At 52.5% G+C, this 21,159-nt stretch overlaps 1 protein-coding gene across 1 annotated transcript in view; it reads left to right on the top strand.

The window, feature by feature from the left end:
- SLC24A4 (solute carrier family 24 member 4) overlaps positions 1 to 21,159 on the top strand; it is a 156,527-nt gene that overhangs the window by 83,814 nt on the left and 51,554 nt on the right. Inside the window, exons 3-9 of the mRNA XM_046647791.1 lie at positions 9,014 to 9,090; positions 12,389 to 12,463; positions 14,698 to 14,782; positions 15,318 to 15,421; positions 16,262 to 16,336; positions 18,977 to 19,002; positions 20,558 to 20,611. Coding sequence (XP_046503747.1) covers positions 9,014 to 9,090; positions 12,389 to 12,463; positions 14,698 to 14,782; positions 15,318 to 15,421; positions 16,262 to 16,336; positions 18,977 to 19,002; positions 20,558 to 20,611 — 496 coding nt within the window. The remainder of the gene's footprint in view (positions 1 to 9,013; positions 9,091 to 12,388; positions 12,464 to 14,697; positions 14,783 to 15,317; positions 15,422 to 16,261; positions 16,337 to 18,976; positions 19,003 to 20,557; positions 20,612 to 21,159) is intronic.

Consider the following 21,159-nt stretch of genomic DNA (forward strand, 5'->3'; position numbering starts at 1 on the left):
GGCCCTAACGCAATAAGACTGGTGTGCTGATAAGAGGAGGAGGAGATGCCGGGAGGCTGTGCACGCAGAGGCAAGGCTGTGTGAGGACCCGGCCAGCAGGCAACCGTCTACAAGCCGGGAAGAAAGTCCTCACCGGACACCAGCCCTGCTGGCACCTTGATTTTGTGGCCGTCCAGCCTCCAAAACTGTGAGAAAATAAATGTCTGTTTTTTGAGCCACCCAATCTGTGGTATTTTGTCATGGCAGTGCGAGCTGACTAATACACCTTATTTTCCAATAAAGTCACATTCTAAGGGTCCTGGTGACATGAATTTGGGGGAACACTATTCAATCCATTACAGGGAGCACAGTTTTCTCTGGCTGGTCTTAAGTTGGAGGTGGGGACAAACAGTGGGGAAGCTGGCCCTCATTAACCAAGCCCTGACCTTTCTGGGCCATTCCTGTGGCTTTGGGCCTGTTGTGGCTGGGCCTCCTGGACCAGCTGCTGCAGAGGTCATGGGGCAGGGTTCTGTTGTCCTATGTGGTCTGGCCATCGTCTGCATGTTCAGGCTCTTATTCTGTTGCTAACTAGCTGTGATGCTGAATAAAGCACTTGACCCCTCTGGACTTCAGTGGTCTGCCTGTCCCTTAAAATGAGAGGTTTAAGTGGCTCTCAATGGGTGGGACAAGGATGTCCAGCATCAGGGCAGGGAGAGAGGTGGGGATGGTGAGGATGGCTTGGAAAATGTTGCCCGAGTGATCTTGATCGGCCTGTGCCCCCTCCTGGTGCAAAACAACTGGGCCACGTGGCATCTGGGAACTCTTCCAGCCATAAAATGCCACAGTGGTTGCTCCCGGAGAGAGCAATCTTTCTGCCGGATCTTCCAATCATATTTTTATTTTTCGTGGTGCTTAATCTCTTTTGGAATGTACTGGAAGAGAGAGAGGGTTTTTAACTCCTTTTCATGCTGGCTAAGCCAATGATTTAATCTAATTATTTTTACTCCTGTTTGGGACATGAGGACGATGATATAAAACCTAGACATTCCAACTGTTGCCCATGAAAGGTATGAATTCTTAGCTAAGTTATTTTAAACCATGGAACTGGGGAAAATCACGATTTTTTGGCTTTTGGTTTCTGTCACTTGTGTGGTTTCTGAAACATGTAAGTGGAAATGATAGAAATTTGGAGCTATGTAAATTACTTCCCGGCCTTCCAGACTAGCTTTCATAGTTTCAGAATAGACGTCAGGCCTTCGAAGGTGGGGTTATTTTTAACCAGGGTAGAAAGCAAAGAGAATGGCGTGTTTTGAGGCAATTTTTTTCTTTTTGAAACATGCAATTCACAGTTTATTCCCTAAAGAGAAATCGGCTAATTGAAAGCTTGGAGAAAGATCAACATCAAACACCAGCACGTCTCCGTCAAACACGTCCCCTCCGAGAAGGGTCACGCTTCAGCATCCAGGCAGCAGCTTCGGAAGCCTGGAGCTGAGAAAGGAGGACCAGCCAGACTGGCTCCTGGATGACCTTCTCATTCTAGTGGCTCTAGGGTTGGTGTCAGAAGGGAAGTGGAGGCCAAGTACTCCTTCACTCAACATCTCGTGCCAGGACCTGGCAGCTCACAAGGGTTGACCAGTGCAGCCGGTGCAGAGCAGGCGTGGCAGAGAAGGTGGCATCACGAGACTGGAGAAATTGTCAGAGCCAGGCTGTGAGGGGCCTTGAAGGCCTTGTCAGGGTTTGGGGCATTTATCCTAAGAGTAATTGAAAGCCATTGAAGAGGTCAGAACCATAAGTGCACGTGGAAAAGCTTGTCTGGTCGCCATGTGAAAAACAGAAAGGACACAGATTGAGAATGGACGTGGGGAGACAGGTTAGGAGGCTGGCACAGTGGTCCAGCGGTCCAGTGAGAGATGGTGCAGGGGGTAGAGATAAGAGGTGGATGGACTTGAGAGCTGTTTAGGAAGTAAGGTTGCCAGGACCCTGTGGACGATTGGCTGAGAGTGGGGGTAGAACGTATAGTTAGTGCTCGGTGCAGGGCGTGAAAGCCACTCTCAGTATTTTAAACAGAAAGGAATTTAATTCCGGGAATTAGGGGTTTACAAAATTGCAAGAAGGCCTAAAGGAGCAGGATTGGAAATCGATTGATCAAATTCAAAACCATCTAATGTGGGAATGAGGCAGTGGATGCTGTTGCCAGGAGCCTCTCAGCGCTGCGTGTCTGTAACCTTGGTCGCCAGAGGAAGAACATCTCTGCCTTTTTCTGCCCTCTAATCCTCCAGGTTGGCAGCACCTACTTCTCATTCAGAACCCACTGCGTGGTAGTCCAGGCGCCGTAGGACAGGAAGTAGGGCTGGTACGTGTGACCATGCAGGGCACAGCCTGCACATCTGTATCTGCTGTCTCTGATGGGAAGGTTCACGGAAGGAAGTTCAAATGGATGCTGAGTACCACTTGGCCTGTCCACCCATCGTGGGATATGAGGGAGGAGGAGGTCATCAAGGATGGCGCCAGACCGCCATGGATGGTGGGCCATTCCCTGGGGACAGGTTAAAGATGCTTATAGGATGGCCAAGGAGTGGTGTCCAGTTGGCAGCTGGGCATATTAGGTCTTGAGCTTGGAAAGATTGGGGTTTGGGAGAAGTCTACAAGGATTAGAAAATCAAAACCAGGTCCCCCGGGGAGAGTGTGTACATGGAGAAGAGGGCTCAGGGCAAAGCCCCGAGAACCCCAGCCTTCAGGGTCCCACAGAGGAGGGCTCTAACGGAGACTGCACAGGGGGGAGTGTGGGGTCAAAGAAACGAAGCGAGAACTTCGCCAGAGGGTGGGATCGCACAAACAACGTGGGTGAATCTCGTGCATTTTGCTAAGTGCAAGAAGTCAAACCAAAAAAACTACATATTCTATGATTCGTTGATGTGACATTCTGAAAAGGCAATCTATAGGGAAAGCAAACACATCGTGATGGCCAGGGGTTGAGGTGCAGGGGAGGGTTTGACTGCAAAAAGGCAGCACACGGGAATTTGGGGGTGATGGAACTATTCTGTCTCAGGGGTGTGGTGGTGGATGCACAACTCTATGCGTTTCTCAAAACCCATAAAAGTACATGCCACAAAGAATGGATTTTGCTAGGTGTGTGCGTGGGTGGATAGATAGATAATACGTACGTTCATTCATTCATTCGTGTGTACCGTACATACGTTCATTCATACATAAATAGGAAGTGGTTGGTTTTATTAAATGTCTCAAGGAGGTCAAGGAAGATGAGTGACAGGTTTCCCTGGATCCATGAAATAATAGACTAGACCTCTGTATGGGTAAGTCCTGGACCATAAGCGGAACTGACCTACAAGACACCATGAGCGTTCCTCCTTTCAAGAGCAAGACTCCTCGGCATGGCCCCTGGAGCTTCCAGTGCTCCTTGGATAGGAGACCTTGCTCCTGAGATGTGCACCTGTTGTGAGCAAACTACTCAGATGAGAAGAGCCTGGTATTGGTTGGCCCCCAGCCAGGGTTCTTCTTTCTCCTGTGCCTAACCGTGAGTGTGTGACTGCAGGCGGATGCTAGAGCTTCTCAGAGCTCCATGTCCTCATCAATAAAGGGGGAATAATGATCTTCTCAGGACGGACGGGGCAGATCAAAGGGCTTCAAACCTTGACGTGGGCCTGCTCTCTCTGTGGGCTCACTGCCCCACCCAGCCCCCTCCCCCAAGTCAGTAACCCCTGGCTCGGTTCGGTGCTCACCATCACAGCAAGCTTCTCACTGTCTCCTGGTCATCTGTTTATTTGTCCGTCCCCCCCACCAGCCCCTTAAGGGTGCACTCTGGGGGCTCGGTACCTAGCCTCGTGCCTGACTTGTGCTGTTTCAGGACCAATGTCATCCTGATGACCTCGCGCTGTCTGAATAACTTTGGCTTTCTCCTAAAGTCAGATCACCCTCCAAGATGAAGAGCCAAGATGAAGGCTTGAGGACGCTCACGGATGCATCTGGATCTCATCTGTCCTTTCCCAGAGAATCCACCGCCTCCTGAGTGGGTGCTCAGTAAACACTTGCTGGACAAATTAATACATTTTGAGAACAAAGAGCCATGCTGGCAGAAGTGTGCAGCCTTGAAAAGGCCACACTAATTCAGGGTTTCTGAATTAAAATGGTGTTACCATGTAACTGTGTGTGTCAACAAAAAAGGTCAAGTGTGCCTAGGGGTCTCCTTTATAGGGTGATGGACAGCTCGGTAGCTGGTGCTGGGGAGGGGGCATTGCAGCTGCTTTTGTCCCCAGGGATCTTACGGTTTCCCCTCCCCTGTTCAGGAAGGGAACTGGCAGGAAAGAGGACCTACCCTACCCCTCCTCCAGCACCGCCTGGCCCTGCACACCATGGAGGGTGAGCAGACTGGAGGGAGACAGACCCCTGGCGGGGGATGTGTCCAGAACCAAGAGTGATGGAGAAGCTGATTCTGAGCACCGAGGTCCAAAGGAAAGAATCCTAAAAACAGGGTGGAGAGTAGCTGCTGGGTCATTGGCAGCTTTCCCTCCCCTCATCTCCTCCCCCCAACGCCAGGATGTGGAGAAGGCTGGGTCATCCCTGGTTTCTCAGCTCGGCTCCACCTGCAGGCACCTCTCTCCCCTCTCCCCACACCCACCGTCCCCGGATTTCTGCAGCTTAAAAGCTTAAGCGTGACCTCGAAAGCCGAATGCGTGTGCCTTGTTGATTCCTCCCTCCTCCCTGGTGGGGATTCGAGGGCAGGCTTGGCTCCTCCCAGACACGCAAGCATCGTGCCCTTGACATGGCCTGGGGGCCTCCAATCCCAGCAAGCCCATGAGAGCAGTTTTTCTCAGAAAGCTGGGGTTGAACTGCATCAGCATTCAGATCCTCACGTGGCCAGTCGAATCTCACTCACTCCTTGCCCCCTCGGCTGGTTTTGTCTCCTCTTTTGCTTTCACAAAGCAAGGTTCCTCCTCTGGAACAGTGGAGACAGAACTTGTGTCAAGGGAGATGTCTGTAAATTAACATCCTCAGAGTGACCGGCCGCTTATCTGGGCTGAGTGCTGTGCGTGCATTGTCTGTATCACTTAATCCTTCAGCAACCTGATGGGCAGGTTCTGTTGTGATCCCCATTGATGGGTGAGACGTCACAGCCCCTGAGATGCTAAGCAACTTGCTGAGGTAGTGCAGGTAATAAATAATGGGCAGAGGCACCTCCTGAAACCTAAGGCTTCGGCATCGAAAGGCGGTGTCCGGAGCAGCTGCTTGGGCTGGCTGCAGGTTAGAGTTGTTGCTGTTGGTGACAAAGGTGGGAGGGACAGAGTTCCTGCTGTGCATGTTCCATGGTCTGTACCCCTGTAGGCCAGTTCCTAGAGGATTTGACTCTTGAAATGGGGAGTGGAGTGGTCCCAGCTACCCGTGCCACCTGGGGAGGTGAGGCGGTCATCTGCCAGCTTGCAGCCTTTAATATCCATACCGGGGAGTGCCACACACGGTAATGGTAACTATTTCACCTCCTTGCGTGGCAGCTTTTGTGATCCTGGCAATCTTGGGATTGCTACTGAAGAAACTGAGGGACAGAGAGGTTAAATGACTCGGCCAGGGTCCCCCAAGTTCGTGGGTAGTTGAGCCAGGACTCTGATCCGGGTCTTCCATCTCCTGTGCAGCGTGACTTCCACCCGTGTTAGAGGAAGCCCCTAACCCTAGATGAGGATCAGAGGGTCCCCCTGTGAGTCCTGGCTTATGTGGCTGCAAGCACTGAGTCTTATTTGAGCCTCATTTGAACCTCATCTGGAAAGCAGGGACATCGATGGCTGCAGTGTCTGCTTCATGGGTTCAGGACGTGTCCAGAAGACTTGGGTGGGCACAGAGGGCAATGGGGCATTAGCAGCTGGTAGCTCTGCTGCTTAAACTCTGTCTTTGCTGGCAAAATGAAGGCTGTGGATGGCATCTGCTCCCCTCCGCTGCCCGCCGACATACACGTGGGGTTGCAGAGCAAGGCACTGTGGCTGAACCAGCAGACGTCTGTTCCCAGCAAGGACAAAGCCATTTATAATCCACATCCCCTCCCTGCTGGAGGCAGGTATGTCCTTGTAGCGGAAAGGCAGCATTATTTTATTCTAATTTTCAATGAATTCCCAGGATTGAATAAATTACCGGCTCTCAAAACACTGGTTTGAAGAATCAGGAACTGCCTCGAATTTTCATGGCAGAAATGTCCATTGATCTGCGCTGAAAGATCCCAGACAGCTCTGTGCTCCTGGAACAAGATCCTGGCCGCAGGAATGCCGTCTCCCTCTCTCTAATTCTCCATCTCTGAGCCGACAAACCTTGAGGCAGATCCATGCCCTTGAACTGAGAGTAGCAATTTTATTAAAGAAGTTTGATTACGGGAAAAGGAAAAAGAAAGAGGGAAAGAATCTATATTTCATTAAATGCTGCTTGTTTTTAAGTGGGAGCGTTTTCTGGGTGTCTGGGGAGCTGCTGTTTTCTGGTCTTGTTGGAAGAATCTGATGTTGAAAAACAGAAAAGTTTCCGTAGAAGGGAGAAACCACCACTCTCAGTTTGGGCCAAATTGTATTTACGGAGAAGGGATTTTTGTCCTGGAAACTTATTTAACTAGCATTGATTGAGTGCCCACTATGAACCAAGTATCATTGAAGGTACTTAAAGCATTTGCAAGGATAATGAAAATGTTCTAATAGGTTGAGATGATACAGATGGTTATTTTTGTTAGTGTTCATCAGTGTTTCTTCAATTGATTGACACGGTCTGTTGAGAACCTACTGTGTACCAGGCCTGGCCGAGGCGCTGAGGATGCGTTACAGGGCAGGGTGGATCCCTGCCTTCCGGAAGCTTCTGGTCTAGCTGACAGGATGTGCAGAACTGACATTAACAACAAAGTACTTATCCGTTGGTTGTGTCAAATCGGGGAGAGAGAAGGCATTATTCCTCCATTACCCATGAACATTCTGGGCGTTGAGAGGCAGACCAGTTACTCAGACCTCTTGAGGGTGTCAGGGATCATACCTGAACCCCGAGTGCTTGATTCCCAATGCAGGGGGCTCTGCACGTCACGGGGCTGCCCACCCTCCAGGGTGATGAGAGCCCATAACAGGAGTGGTGGTGCCCGCCCTGGCAGGGGCATTCTTGGGGCCAAAGGAGGGCCTATGACATGGTGCTCAGTGACCCAAGATGCCGGTGGAAGCACACCTTGCACCTGATGGGCCTGAGGGGTGCAGGGGATACGGGGACAAGGACCGACACGCTCAGCCCTCATTCCCTCCCTTGCTCAGCCTTGGGTCCTCCTCCAAGATTTACCTCGAGCCTCACCTCCCATTGGTCATCCTCCCTGTGCCCTGCAGCTCTTCTGAAAGAGTGCTCACCTGGGAGCAGTTTTTCTGGTACCAGCACTGCCATCCCTGACCCTGCCGATGTCACTTGACCTCTTTGGGGTCTTGGCTTCCCCATCTGGAGTGACAGATCTATCATGGATGGGAGGAAAGCTTGAGAGAAGAGGTTCGTGGGCCGGGGATAAGCTGGAAGGACCTTGCAGGAGAGCGCCTGTCCCTGAGCTCTGGGGGTGGGGGAGTGCGTGCCAGAAATGACTGCAGTGGGAGGGGACAAGGATACCTCTCTTCCTTTCATGGAGCCTGCTTCTCAATTCTGACCTGGCAGTGGTGCAGGAAGAATATTCCAGAATCTTGGGAGGGCTGATTTGAAGCTTACCACAAGTTTGAAATGCTTTAAAAGGAAGGCATGTTATTAAAATCAGCCTCACCGTTTTACCAGTGAGGAAACTGAGGCACAAAGAGGTTAAGGAACGTGTCCCTGTCGACACAGCCTGGGATCAGAACCAGGATCTGAGCCTGGCAGTGTGATGTGGAGCCTGCCCTCCTGAGCGGGGCCGACTGTCTCCAGCCTCAGCCTGACCGTTGGCAGGAATTGGGTCCGTAACAGGACCAAGTGTGTGTCGCAGCCACTGGGGAAGGTCTCTGCCGGGAATGTGATCAGAATTCTTTGACAAAGCACAGAACCATCCCCTGATTTTCCTCTTTAGGGTCTTTTGACTTTTTTGTGCTTCTTTTTGCTAACAGTTTTATTGAGATATAGCTCACATGCTGTACAACTCACCCAATCAGTGGCTCTGAGTGTATTCAGAATGGTGCAAGCGTCCCCCGAAACAACTTTAGAACATTTCCATTACCCCAGAAAGAAACCTTGCACCCCTTAGCTGTCATCCCCCATCCCTCCGTACCCCCAGCCCTGGGCAGCCACTAACCTGCCTCTATCTCCATAGATTTGTCTCTGCTGAACGTTTTCTATTAATGGGATCATGCAATATGTAACTGGCATCTTCTCACTTAGCAGAATGTTTTCAAGGTCCCCCCACGTTGTAACATGTATCAGCACTTCGTTTCTTTTTATTGTCAAATGATATCCAATTGTATGGATATATCACATTTTATTTATTCATTCATCAGTTGGTGGATGTTGGGGTTGTTTCCACATTTTAGCTTTTATGGATAATACTGCCATGAACGTTCATGTGCAAGTTGTGTGTGGACATACGTGTTCATTTCTCTTGGGCAGATCCTTGGGAGTAGAATCGCTGGGTCATATGGTGAGTCTGTGTTTAACCTTTCGAGGAACCGCCAGACTGTTTTCCAAAGTGGCTGCACTATTTTACGTTCCTGCCGGCAGTGTATGAAGTTTCCAGTATCTCCTCATCCTTGTCAACACTTACTATTATCTGTCTTTTGATTATAGCCATCCTAGTGGATGCAAGGTGTTTCATACTTTTTTTTCATTGCAAGGGATATGTAAAACATGATCAACTGGAAGGTGCTAGAATATCTGTGGATAGTTCAGTATCCAGCAATGTCCTCCTCGGAGTGCAGGTCTGCCCTGGACCGAGGAGAAGTAGCTGGCCCCCTCCCTGGGCACTTGAGAGCCGGGTGGGCTCTGCAGTCCTGTGGTGGCACCCAGGCCTGAGCTGAGGCTCGCCAGGGGGCCCGCTGATAACTGACACTCTGCATGTCCTCTTGTCTTCCAGCCATTCACGAGTTCCCCACAGACCTGTTCTCCAACAGGGAGCGACAGCACGGAGCCGTCCTGCTGCACATTCTTGGGGTAAGTGGCCCTCGCGGGGTGGGATGGTCGCACACGCCAGGCCGGTGAAGCCTGTCTGCAGAGCTCGGCGCAGCCAGAGCGTCTTGGAGGTCTCGTCCGGTCCTCATAGCAGCCCTGTGGGGGGCAGATACTAGACCCATTTCACCCACAAAGAAATGGAGTCTTTAGGGTGTTAGGTGACTTGCTCATTGTCACACAGCAGGTGGCCCCAGAGCCAAGACAGGAATTCCAGTCTTCTTGTGCCTCATTTTCTGCTTTTATAAAACGGGGAATGACAGCACCTCTCAGATGTACAAATATGCGTGCATGTGGATGAAGTGCATCAGACACTGCAGGACACAGAGTGAGTGTTCTGTGCGTGCTTGCTATGATTCCCATCATGCCCCCAGATGTTACCACCCTGACATGACTATAGTTTAGAACTTGGGTGCACTTCTTTTTTTTTTTTTTTTTGAGGAAGGTTTGCCCTGAGCTAACATCTAACATCTGTACCAGTCATCCTCTATTTTGTATGTGGGATGCCACCACAGCATGGCCTGATGGGTGGTGTAGGTCCATGCCTGGGATCTGAACCTGTAAACCCAAGCTGCTGAAGCAGAATGCACTGGAGTTAACCCCCATGGCTTGGGGCCGGCCCCTCAAACTTGGGTGCATTTCTTCTCAAACTTCCCTCTATGTTTATATGAGCTTAGATGACAATTGGTAGAGTTCAAATAGCAATTCAAAAAAGAATAGTGGCTTGAAGCCTAAATTATAGGTACAAGTCACCCTTCTCTGACAGGAGTAGGCAAACTACGGCCCTTGGCCTTGCCCGTGTTTGTAAATAAAGCTTTATTGAACACAGCCATTCCTATTCATTTCTATCCAGGCATACCTCGTTTTATTGCATTTTGCTTTTTACACTTCACAGATATTACATTCTTTTACAAGACCCTCCAACCAGCAAAAAGATTAAGACTTACTAAAGGCTGAGAGGATGGGTAGCATGTTTTAGCAATGAAGTATTTTTAATTAAGGTATGTGCATTGTCTTTTTAGACGCAATGCTATTGCACACTTCATAGACTACAGTATAGTGTAAACATAACTTTTATATGCGCCAAGACACCAAAAACTTCACGTGACTCGCTTTATTGCGGTGGTCTGGAACTGAGCCCGCGACATCTCTGCCGTGTGCCTGTGCTCTCCCTGGCTGCTTCACGATTCAGTGGCAGGACTGAGAAGGTGTGACGGAGACGGCCTGGTTCACAAAGCCAACAATATTTACCGTCTGTCCCTTTGCAGAAGAAGTGTGCTGATGCTATTGAATGGCGTGGGCAGTGAAGGCGGGCACGGTTTGCCCTTCCACGTTGGATCAACCATGGCAAATTTTCCTCCTGATTACGATCCCCAGCACCCACCACCATCTGCTCATATGTGTAAACCCAACCAACTATTAGTCTTTGCCAGAGATAATTAAGAAAGCGAAAGCTGGGATTCGCACATGGAGAGTGGCCACCGGGGAATTGTGAATGAGTGAGGTTTTAATTAACAGGATAAACCATTAATGAAAACGAAGGTTAGAATGGAGGTTGTAGGCAGATTTTGAATGACAGGCCCGTATATTGCTTCTGTAATGGAGTTAGTACCTTCCTGTTTCTCTGGCTTTCCCACACCCTCCCCTTTCCCTAAGGGCTTGGTGAATTAGTTCCATCGTTCTGTCTTCCTGCTCCATGAAAGTCTTGGTGTTGCTGAGACAAAACCTTTTTTCCTGAGCCTGAGGGCACCTCAGGATTCAGCAGGAACCCTTCAGAGCAGGTTACCAAGCTGTGGCTGGAGGGCCCATCCGGCCCGCCTCCTGTTTTTGTAAATAAAGTTTTATTGGAACACAGCCACGCCCATTCATGGCTGCCCTTCCACGGCAGCAGTGATCCTGACAGACTGTGTGGCCGTCAAAGCCTGAAACACTTACCACCTGACTCTTTAAAACAGTTCGCTGACCCTTCATCAGAGCAAGAAGCGGCTGGAGCTCCCCAGCCAGCGTTTGTCTGCCGCCTCTCAGGGCTCCCGGTCACGAGATGGAAACAGTGGCACCAGCCTGGTCCCCTTGCTCTCCAAGGCCTCTGAGGCATCTTCCGCCTCCTGGGGGGCCCTCTGCCTGGGAGATGAGCTTGGCCACAACTGATGGAGCTTCTGCTTTATTTACTCACAATTAATTACGAGGTTGTTGGAGTATCCCACTGTTTTGGGTGAAGCAGCCCAGCCTTTCTCTCTTTTGCAAACAGGGCATTCATATCATTTTGTCTTTGAAGAAAGAAATGGCTTCCCCCCAGCGCTGAGCACAAAATCCCATTGCCTTTCCGTGGGTCCTCATCCTTGTGTCTCCCTCCAACCTCATGCTCTCCGTTTTCCACCTCACTCTCACTCTGCTCTACCTGCCCTGGGGACCTGGCTGTTCCTCAAATGCACCAAGCTCGCTCCTGCCTCAGGACCTTTGCACTTGCTGTTTCCTGGCACTTTTGCCTATTTGTTTATTTGCGCCCCACTGAGGTCACTTCAAGAGGCAGAGGCTTTTCCTGGCATTCTCTCCTTACTAGCGCCTGGCACACAGGATGAGCTCAGTAAAGCCCTGGTGGTAGACAGGGCAGGGAGGGGTTCTGTGTATAAAACCATTTTAAAACTACTGATCTCATCTTATTCTTTCATTAAACAGATGAAGAAACTGAGACCCAGAGATATGACTTGCCCAAAGTCACATGGCACCTAAGTCCCGGGATCAGCCTTAGAATCTGGACTCTGTTCCGTGAACCTCCCAATGCCAGTGGCTTACGTGTTTTAACCTGTGTCCACATCAAGTAGCATCCCAGGAAATGCTGGCTCTCAAGTTGCCATTTGTTTTGGCGGGAGCGGTGGGGGGAGTTAGATAACAGGGAAATGGTGCCATCACTAAAAATGGAGAAGATCAGGATGATGACTATTTTAAAGTCTTAGAATGGTGATTCTAAGTGCTTTCCTTCCTGGCCTTTAAGGTCAGATCCTGCCTTTCGAGGGCACAGTCTGGTGCTGGCAGAGCTGCTGCTTTAAGAAAGGAAGGAGCACGGTGCCATGGGCCTGAGGTTTAGTCCCCTTTGCTGCTCAGCAAGTTATTTTCCCCCTCTGGGCCTCTGTCTCCCCATCTGTCAGTGAGGGGACTGAGAGAGCAAATCTCTGTGGTGCTGGAATTTTCCTCCGCACCGGTGGGCTGGTTTGGGGCGTGGTGGATGCCGACCGCGCCTCCTCAGCAGCAGCTGACATGCGGTGTCTCCGTGTTTCCTCCTCAGGCTCTGTACATGTTCTATGCCTTGGCCATCGTGTGCGACGACTTCTTTGTTCCATCTCTAGAGAAGATCTGCGAGGTACGTGGGAGGGACCTGGGACCCCCTGCGAAGCCTGGGAGGGGGCTGGGGGTGACGGAGGACACGTTGCATGTCAGGGTCAGGCCGAGAAGGACTGGGGTGGGGAACACTCTGGTGGTGAAGGTTGTCAGGACAAGAGTAGTGTCGCCACGGTGAACCCTCAGCCTGAAACCCCCAGATTGGAGTTGGCGGGTGGTGTCCCCCACCCGAGTTTGGCAGAAGAAAATGCGACCACTGTGCCATCCTTACCCAGAACCTCCCGCTCCACCAGAGGCCATCGGTCGTTAAGCCACCCACGGTTAGTTCAGGAGCATTTGTCATAACCAGCTGCAGTTGGCAGGTACCAGGTGGGACCTGTGTCCCTAGGGAGAGGATGCCTCTTGTCCCAATCTTCGCAGGCTAACGTTTTCTCCTTTTAATTCCTTTGTTGATCTGTGTGTGAGGAAAATTGGCCCTGAGCTAACATCTGTGCCCACCTTCCTCTACTTTTTATATGTGAGACGCTGCCACAGCATGGCTTGGTGAGTGGTACATAGGTCCATGCCCAGGATCCAGACCTGCAAACCCGGGGCTGCCGAAGTGGAACATGTGAACTTAACCACTATGCTACCAAGCTGGCCCCCTTTGTTAATTTTTCACTTTCTTTTCGTCTTTCTCCCCGTATACAAGACCCCCGTCTGTCTCTCTACTCTGCCTTACTCTTGGCTTCTGGCCGAGGAAGGAAAATATCCTCTGTCTTCGGCACCTGCTGCGTGCACCCTGGTCCGGGCTTTGCCACGCGTCACCCTGTGAAACCTCCCAGCTGTCAGAGGCCATATTGTTGTGACAGTTGCAGCTGGGGACACGGACTGTCAGGGGCAGGCTGTTACTCTACCCCACTGCTCAGCACAGGACAGGGACAGGCTGCGTTTGATCTGGGTCCCCTAGACAGTGAGGGACCTGGCAGAAGTGTGCAAAGGGACCTCCCCTCCCCCCCCCCCCCCCCCCCCCCCCACTCAGATGGAGCCACGTGCTCACCTCGATCTGTGAGAGAATCAAGCCCGAGAAAGAGCGTAAGGAAACGACCACTGGGGATGTCAGGACAGGAGGCTCAGCCTCAGGATGGAGTCCTGGCGTGGCATGCTGAGGGTGCAGAGGTCCCTGCAGGTGGCCTGTCGCTTCTTGGAAGGAGGCCCTCAGGAAAACACAGTCAGCTGGTCTCACAGAACATGCACCCCGGGCACTCACTAACGTGAGAGCGTGGGGGCCCACAGCAGCAGGGTTGGGCCCCTGCCCCTCTGGGGTTGACAGGAGCCCGTGGAAGATGGGTAACTGGTGACATAGGACTGTGTGCTATAGAGGTGCCCCGTGAGGTTATCTGTCCCCTTAAGGACACAGAAGTAAGTGAGGGTGATGGTCTTGGCCCTGGAAGGGGCTCAGTGAGAGCCATCAGAGGACTAAGGGGCTGAAAAAAGGGAGGGAGCGTCTCTGTTGGAGAGAAGCCCTGGAAGGGTTCATGGAGGAGGTGGCATTTGGTCCAGGCTTTGGCAGTGGGAAGGATGTCTGCATGCAGAGAGGGAGGAGAGGGGAAGAGGAAGGAATGGCCCAGGCAAAGGCAGGGAGGAGGCAGGACAGGACGTAGCATGGTTTGGATTCTGCTGGAAGCTATTGGAGATGCTCTGATGGCAGAACCTCTTCTGTGGAACCTTCCTCTTTGACCGGGTTAAGGTGGCCGGACTTGGACCCTGGAGGTCAGTGCTGTACCCCTGCCTCCGCTTCTGTCAAGCCCAGAGCTCTGACCCCTCTGAGGACCCCTTTGGCAGCAAGCTCAGCAGGGAGGTTGTGCTGGCCCGGGGGTTCCTCCGTGGCTCCAGAGTCCAGGGCTGCTCAGGGGTACTTTCAGAGGTGGGAGATGGGGCGGCCGAGCCCTGCCCTGAGCCAGCCTGCCCAGAGGCCTCCTGAGAACCGCAGGGAGGCGCCTTTAAGTGGATGATGGGCAGCCCCAGCATCTCGTGGTTTCCCCAAGCGTCGGAAGAGAATGAAGAGGAATTGACAGACGGGGAGCAGGGGATTCTGGGCTGAGGGCCCGACGGGGTGGCAGGGGGCACGTGCTCAGGGTGCAGGGAGGAGAGGCTGCCGGCCACAGGCTTGGCCCCAGCTACAGCGCTGCTCCCTGTGCTCTCCCTGGCTGCCGGAGTGACCAGTTAGCATGTCTGCTGCCCCCATGTCACAGCCTGTGGTCACTTCTGTTTCAGAAACTCCACCTGAGTGAGGACGTGGCCGGCGCCACCTTCATGGCTGCAGGAAGCTCGACACCCGAGCTCTTCGCCTCTGTTATTGGTGAGAAACCCCCCGGCTGGATTCACGGGGTCTCGAGAGAGCCTCAGTCTGGGGCCCTGACCAATGGGGGCATTTGTCAGCTCTGAGCCTCAGTTTTCTCATCTGTAAAACGGGAGAGTTGGAGAGACAGAAAGTAGACGAGTGGCTCCCTGGGGCGTGGGGAGGAGGGGGTGCTGGTGGGTCCCAGGTTTCTTTTCAGGGTGATGAAAAGGTTCTAAAAGTAGATTGTGGCGATGGTCGCACTATTCTGTGACTAAGAACACTGAGTTGTATACTTTAAATGGGTGGATTTTGTGGTGTGTGAATTGTATCTCAATAAAGCTGTCCATAAAAATGGGAGGACTGTGGTAGCCGGGCCCCGAGGGCACGTCCACTCTCTGGTTTTGCCATTCTCATCAGCATCATGGGCGTTCTGTCTGATGGAGGAACGACTCCCCTTGGTTCGTGGGAGGGGGGCCAGGCCTCACAGCCAGCCTGGGTCTGGGGGGTCAGGCAGGGGCCCTGCAGACGAGGATTGGTGCCCTTCCCTACCCAGGTGTGTTCATCACCCACGGAGACGTGGGGGTGGGGACCATCGTGGGCTCTGCCGTGTTCAACATCCTGTGTATCATCGGAGTGTGTGGATTGTTCGCCGGGCAGGTCAGTGGTTTCTCTCCCTCGCCTGACTGACGAGTGCCCTTTAGTGGTGGGATGAGCCCTGGTGAAGTGACGTGAGGGGCAGGAGGGGGAGACCCAAGGCCCAGCCTCAGCTGAGCCCCTGACTCCCTGTGGCTTTGAGCGACCCGATTTCCCCCTCTGAGCCAGGTTTCCCCGTGTGTCCCAGCGGCGTGTGACATTCCTCCCCCTCCTGCAGTCAGTGATCTGAGGGCAGGAAGAGCGTCGGCTCGTGGCCAGTCCGGGGGTGAGCACTCACTCGACAACAGTCCATATTTAAGGGGCGCCTCCTGAGCCAGACTCTGGAAATATCTGGGACCTGCCTTTGGCCTCCCCAGCAGGGAGCGTGAAGCTGGCTTGTTGTCGAAACCCCATCATCACCCTCCTGGTCCTCAGGGCCACGGGGGGACATTAGACTTGACTCAGAGAGACGGGCTCATGGGTGGGCCTGCCCTGCCGCAGGAGGTGGAGGTGAGCAGTTACCGCCAGAAGTTTCCAGCATCGAGGGGGAGAGCGAGGGCCTCTGGGCTCCGCCTCACCGCGGGGCTTCTGCTGCGAAACATGATGTTGTCCCCTTGGAGGAGTGGGGGCAGCCTCACCATCACTTACGAACACGACGAGGCTTCGTTCTGTTCCCCAAATGTAATGAAGAGCATGGGCGGCCGTGAGCAGCCAGGCGAGATTTGTTGCTGGTGGCAGAGTTAGGAGGAGCTCCGTGGGTGTGTCTCTGCACCCGTGGGGTGTGGGGGTGGTGGGGAAGCCCCTCACCCCCTCCCCACTCTCGTGCCCCCAGCCCACAGCAGCTGACGGCCCTTTGCCCGGCAGGTGGTCCGTCTGACGTGGTGGGCCGTGTGCCGAGACTCCGTGTTCTACACCCTCTCTGTCGTCGTGCTCATTGCCGTGAGTTACCCTCCTGCCCACCTCTGTCCCTGGCGCTTTAACCAGAGGACCCAGCACCCCGACTGGGGGGTGTGCAGACCACTCATTGCAGTCACGTTGACCGATCCCCCTGCCACTGTGCCTGCCTCTCCCGAAAACCTCACACCTCACAGCTTCGTTATGGAGCGAGTCCAGGGCCCACTTGAATTCAGAAAGGCCTTGAAAAACCCAGGACACGTGTCGCAGGGTCTGTGCAATTAAGCTCGAGCACTTTGCTCATCAGAGGCCCTTCATACCCTCACTTTGAGCCCTTTTACTAAGAAGCAGAGTTTCTGGTTTCACAGCTTGCTGCACAGCAGGAAAGACAGAGGCCAGCGTGGGGGCAGAGAGAGAAAAGGCAGGGGAGCCAGAACAGAGATCCCTGGGGCCTGTGAGTGTGTGGGGCAGCCCTGTGGCCCCTCCATGGGCTGGGGTGACATCACGGCATGTGACAGTGGCACAACAGTGAAGCACACGACACAGCTACTGCCAAGGAATGCATCATCCACAGATTTCAGACAAAAATGAGCTTTGAAGTGGTGGCACAAGGCCAGGTCATATTTGATGAAGGCGTGCCCAGATTTTAGGGTATGGAATGTGCCCTAGAGTGACAGTTCTTAACCTTACAATATCTAGCACCCACTGTTTATGACAATCATGTCCCTTGTATTAGTTATCTATTGCTGTGTAACAAATTTCCCCAAAACTCAACAGCTTAAAACATTTATTGCTCCCATTTCTATGGATCCAGTGTGGGAGTGGCCTGGCTGAGTCCCGGGGCTCAGGGTCTCTCACGGATGTATAGTCATCTCAAGGCTCCCCTGGACAAGGATCTGCTTTCAGGATCCCTTGGGTGGCAGATGGCAGGCCTCAGGGCCTTCCTCGCTGGCTGTGCCATAGTGCACCTTGCAACACGGCTCCTGGCTCCCCTCAGAGTGAGGGTGAGAAAGAGCCGAGATGGAAGCCACAGTCTTTTTGTAACCCAACCTCAGAAGTGACAGCCCATCAATTTTGCCATCTTCTCTTTGTTAGGAGCTAGTCCCTAGGTCCAGGCCATGCTCAAGGGGAGCATGAAGTCAGGCAGGGGGATCAGTGGGGCCATCTGAGAGGCTGCCTACCACCCCCTAAAAATGAAAGTTGTAGATAAAATAATTTACCTATACACAATTTCAAAAAACATGTTTAACACCAAACTATACTATAAAAGACAAATAAAAGTGATTTATAATAAAAGAGTGCATCTTTCAGTGTGTCAATATTTTGGCATGAAGATGCTAGAGCACCTGATGATGTAATCTCTTGCCCTCAAACAGAAAATCTCCGGGCCCAGCAACCACCAGCACAGACCCAGGCCCGTGTGCTGGGCCGGCGTCTCAGGCCCCAGGAGTGGTGCCGACACTGATGACGTGATTTTCCAAAATTGTGGATGACTCCTGATAAAATCTTAAATAGAGCTGAGCATAGTCATCCTTCTATTTGTATGACAGTGACCTCCTAGAAGATTAAGATTTATTAAAACCATGTAAAAATATGTTGATTTGTACTATAGAGTTAAGTTCTAGCTTAGGGTTTTTTTTTCCACTTGCCTGAATTTTTAGCAGGACATTTAAGACGTGTCACATATGGAAAAACTCCCCCGATCGAACCTTTTCACATGTTCCAAGCTGGCTAGCACCCCTGACCTTCACTGCCTCTAAATGCCAGGAGCCCTCCATTGGATTGTAAAAATATCCCCATAAAGCAGGGCGAGGGGGGCGGCGGCTAGCACTGGGCTCCCCTCTGTTGAGGGCCACTTCTCAGAGCCTTCGGTCTGTGGAGCCTCGCAGAGATGTCCAACCAGGCTGATCCTCCCAGAAGTAGGTTCCCGAAGCAATTCCTATGTGTGCTGCCCACTGTGAACCAGGAGAAGGGGTGCCATGGGTCCAACTCCAGACAACGGCCCGCTGGCCTCTCCTGGCATCCCCTGTAGGAACCTTTGTGTCTCCGAGAATCAGATTGGTGGACACAGCCTGTCCACACTGGACCTGGCTGGGGCGGTCACAAGACTCCACCCCTGGACCACAGAAGCATCATCTATCCGTGTCTGTGTTGAAGATGCTGGGTGTGGTTTTTGGCAATATGAGTGCCCCCTTAGGAAGCGTGGACTCCCCTCCCTCACCCCGAGTCTCCCTTCAAATGGTTTAAGTCGGACCTTAGCCCTCAGAATTCCCAAAGGGGTTACTCTTTATTTTTAAGAAAATGACTCCCCTCCTCTCCTATCCAGGCCCCATAGATAGATAAATAGGTACATACATACATCTATACATAGATGCTTTTTTAGTTTTTAGGATTTTTTATTTTAGCAACTCTATTCCGTTAGCGAGGGCCGGTCCTCAGCAGCCACGTGGGCCATAATGAAGCATAGGCCGTTTCTCTTGTGCAGCCCACACGGCCACATATCGCAGCATCTGCTGTCCTAGGTTCCAACCAGAGAAAGGTCACCTTCTGCAGTTGAGAAACCCTGAGATGGAGAAGGAGCGTAGCTTCCTGTAAGACACGTTAACAAGCCAGTGTGAGCTGGCTCTGTGTTTGTTCTCTTGGAATAAATATGTCCCCCCACCCTTTGTCTCTTTTGCCTTCCAGTTCATATATGATGAAGAAATTGTGTGGTAAGTTTTGAACATTTGTTTTCGTTCCTTTGTTGTTAGTATCCTTGTTTGTTGGGTTCGTTGGGTCTTTCTAAAAATTATTTTTGCAAACATAAAGCTTACGAACTTGTGAAAGTAAAAAGGCTGTCATTCTAAGCAATCACGCCTTTATTTATCCTTTCAAAGTGACAGAAATTGTTTTCTTTAATAGTTCCACCTGCCGGATATCGAGATACATTATAGAGCTAAAATAATGAAAACGGTATGGCGTTTTTGCACAGAGATAAGCATAGGCCAGTATGGAGCCGAGAACCCAGCAATGGGCTCACATCTGGGCTGGAGGATCTGACAGGTGTCAAGACAAGGCAGTGAGCTAGGGAGGGGTCTCAGATGCCGCTGGGACACCTTGGAATCCATGCGGAACAAACCAGCATCAGATCCCTTCCTCACACCCTCCACAAGAATAAATTCCAGATGAATTAAAGATCTCACTGTAAAAAGCAAAATTACAACAATTCAGAATAAAATATAGGGCCTCATCTTCATGACATGAGATAGGAAGTGATAGATAAAGCACAGACTTGAAAGATGAGCTTGGGCTTCCCACTCTGTCGGGCGTGAATGCATCTTATATTCGTAAGCCATGAGAACGTTCTCCTCGTGACAGTGATGCAGAATCTGCCCCTCGTATGTGATTATCTGTGGGAATATTCTGTTCAGGTGGCCTGACATGAGCGGCTGCGTGCTCTGGGCCTGGAGAAACCCGGTGCTGGGCCCCGAACCCCCTGTGTGAGTCGGACATCTGTCCACTCCTGGGTCTCATCCTCCTCAGCTGTAGGGGAGTTGGGGCTGGGGGGGGGGGGTGTCAGATCGTCTACAAGTCCCTTGGCGGCTCTGCTGGTCTCTGGGCTGTGCCAGCGGAGGGAGAGCCTTCAAAATGCCCGTAGCCTGTGCTGGGCACTTAGTGGCCCTTAGTACACATTTGGCAGGTGCCAGAACAAGCTGGGTGGCTCCTCAGAGGCTTGTGGTCTAAGCCTATGGGTGGGGTTGGGTGCTGCCTCTGCCCGACAGCGGTAAGAGTGGACCCCAGAAGACCCACCCGGGCCCAGCGTTCAGCCAGGAGGCCCCGTGCCTGGCCCTTCCCTGTAGGCAGTTCTTGGGGTCCTTTCCCACCTGCACCCACGGCTCCTCTGGTCCCTGGCCAGAATCTTGGTGACCACAGGGCCTCATAGACTCAAGTCTGCTTGACTCCAGGCCGCTCCCCTCCCCCAGTCCTTGGATGTGGTGGCCCTGGTCCCTCCCTTTTCTAGGCAGCTGGGGGATCTACTCCTGTATCCTCCAGCCCCCCGTAGTTGAGAAGACCCCCCCAGCCTCGCTCTGTGTCCCCAACAGGGCTTCAGACTGCCAGCCAGCCAGGGGCTGGAGCCGTTCACCCGCATCCTGGGATCTGGGCCGGGTGCTGGGCCAGGGAGGGCGGAAGGACAGCCGCCCTGCTGTTCCCACTGTCCCGGTCACTCCAGCCATCAGTGCCGCGGGCCTCGCTGACTTTAACCACCGTCTCCTTTCTCTCTTTGAGGTGGGAAGGCCTGGTGCTCATCATCTTGTACGTGTTTTACATTCTGACCATGAAGTAAGTGCCCTTTTCTTCTCCTGGGCCGTCTGACACCTCCCTCCACATCCTGCTCTAGCCTTTTGTGAGAACAGGAAGAAAACCCCCATCAGCCTGTCAGTCACTCTGACTGGTCCTGGCTTTCGGGGGCCACCCAGCTGTGGGTGGCCGGAGTAGGGGAGAGATGTTCAGACACTGTTTCAGGGTGCTGTCCGCACCCGGGCCAGGGGAGTCAGGGCTGGTGGGGGAGACGAGGCCACTCCTCAGACGAGTACCAAGCAGGGGCCTCTTTCCCACCCTCCTCCAGCCGCTGCTCCATTCCCCAGGCGACGCCTCTTTGTCGCTGGCTCTCTAAATCTCCTAATAATTTAACACCACTCTTTTCAAAGAGCCGGGCAGCTCCACGTCTGCTCCCGGCTTCATGAAATGACACCTCTCAGGGCCACCACCATGCACAACAGCAGGGGGCCCCACTCATGGCACTGAAGATACAACACTGGGTCCTGGGTTGTGTACTCTTGAGGCCCTCCAGAAGCTGCCCAGGTCAGAATGATCTCCAGCTACTCATG

The sequence above is a fragment of the Equus quagga genome, chromosome 20 (genome assembly GCF_021613505.1).
Source record: "Equus quagga isolate Etosha38 chromosome 20, UCLA_HA_Equagga_1.0, whole genome shotgun sequence".
Taxonomy (NCBI): domain Eukaryota; kingdom Metazoa; phylum Chordata; class Mammalia; order Perissodactyla; family Equidae; genus Equus; species Equus quagga.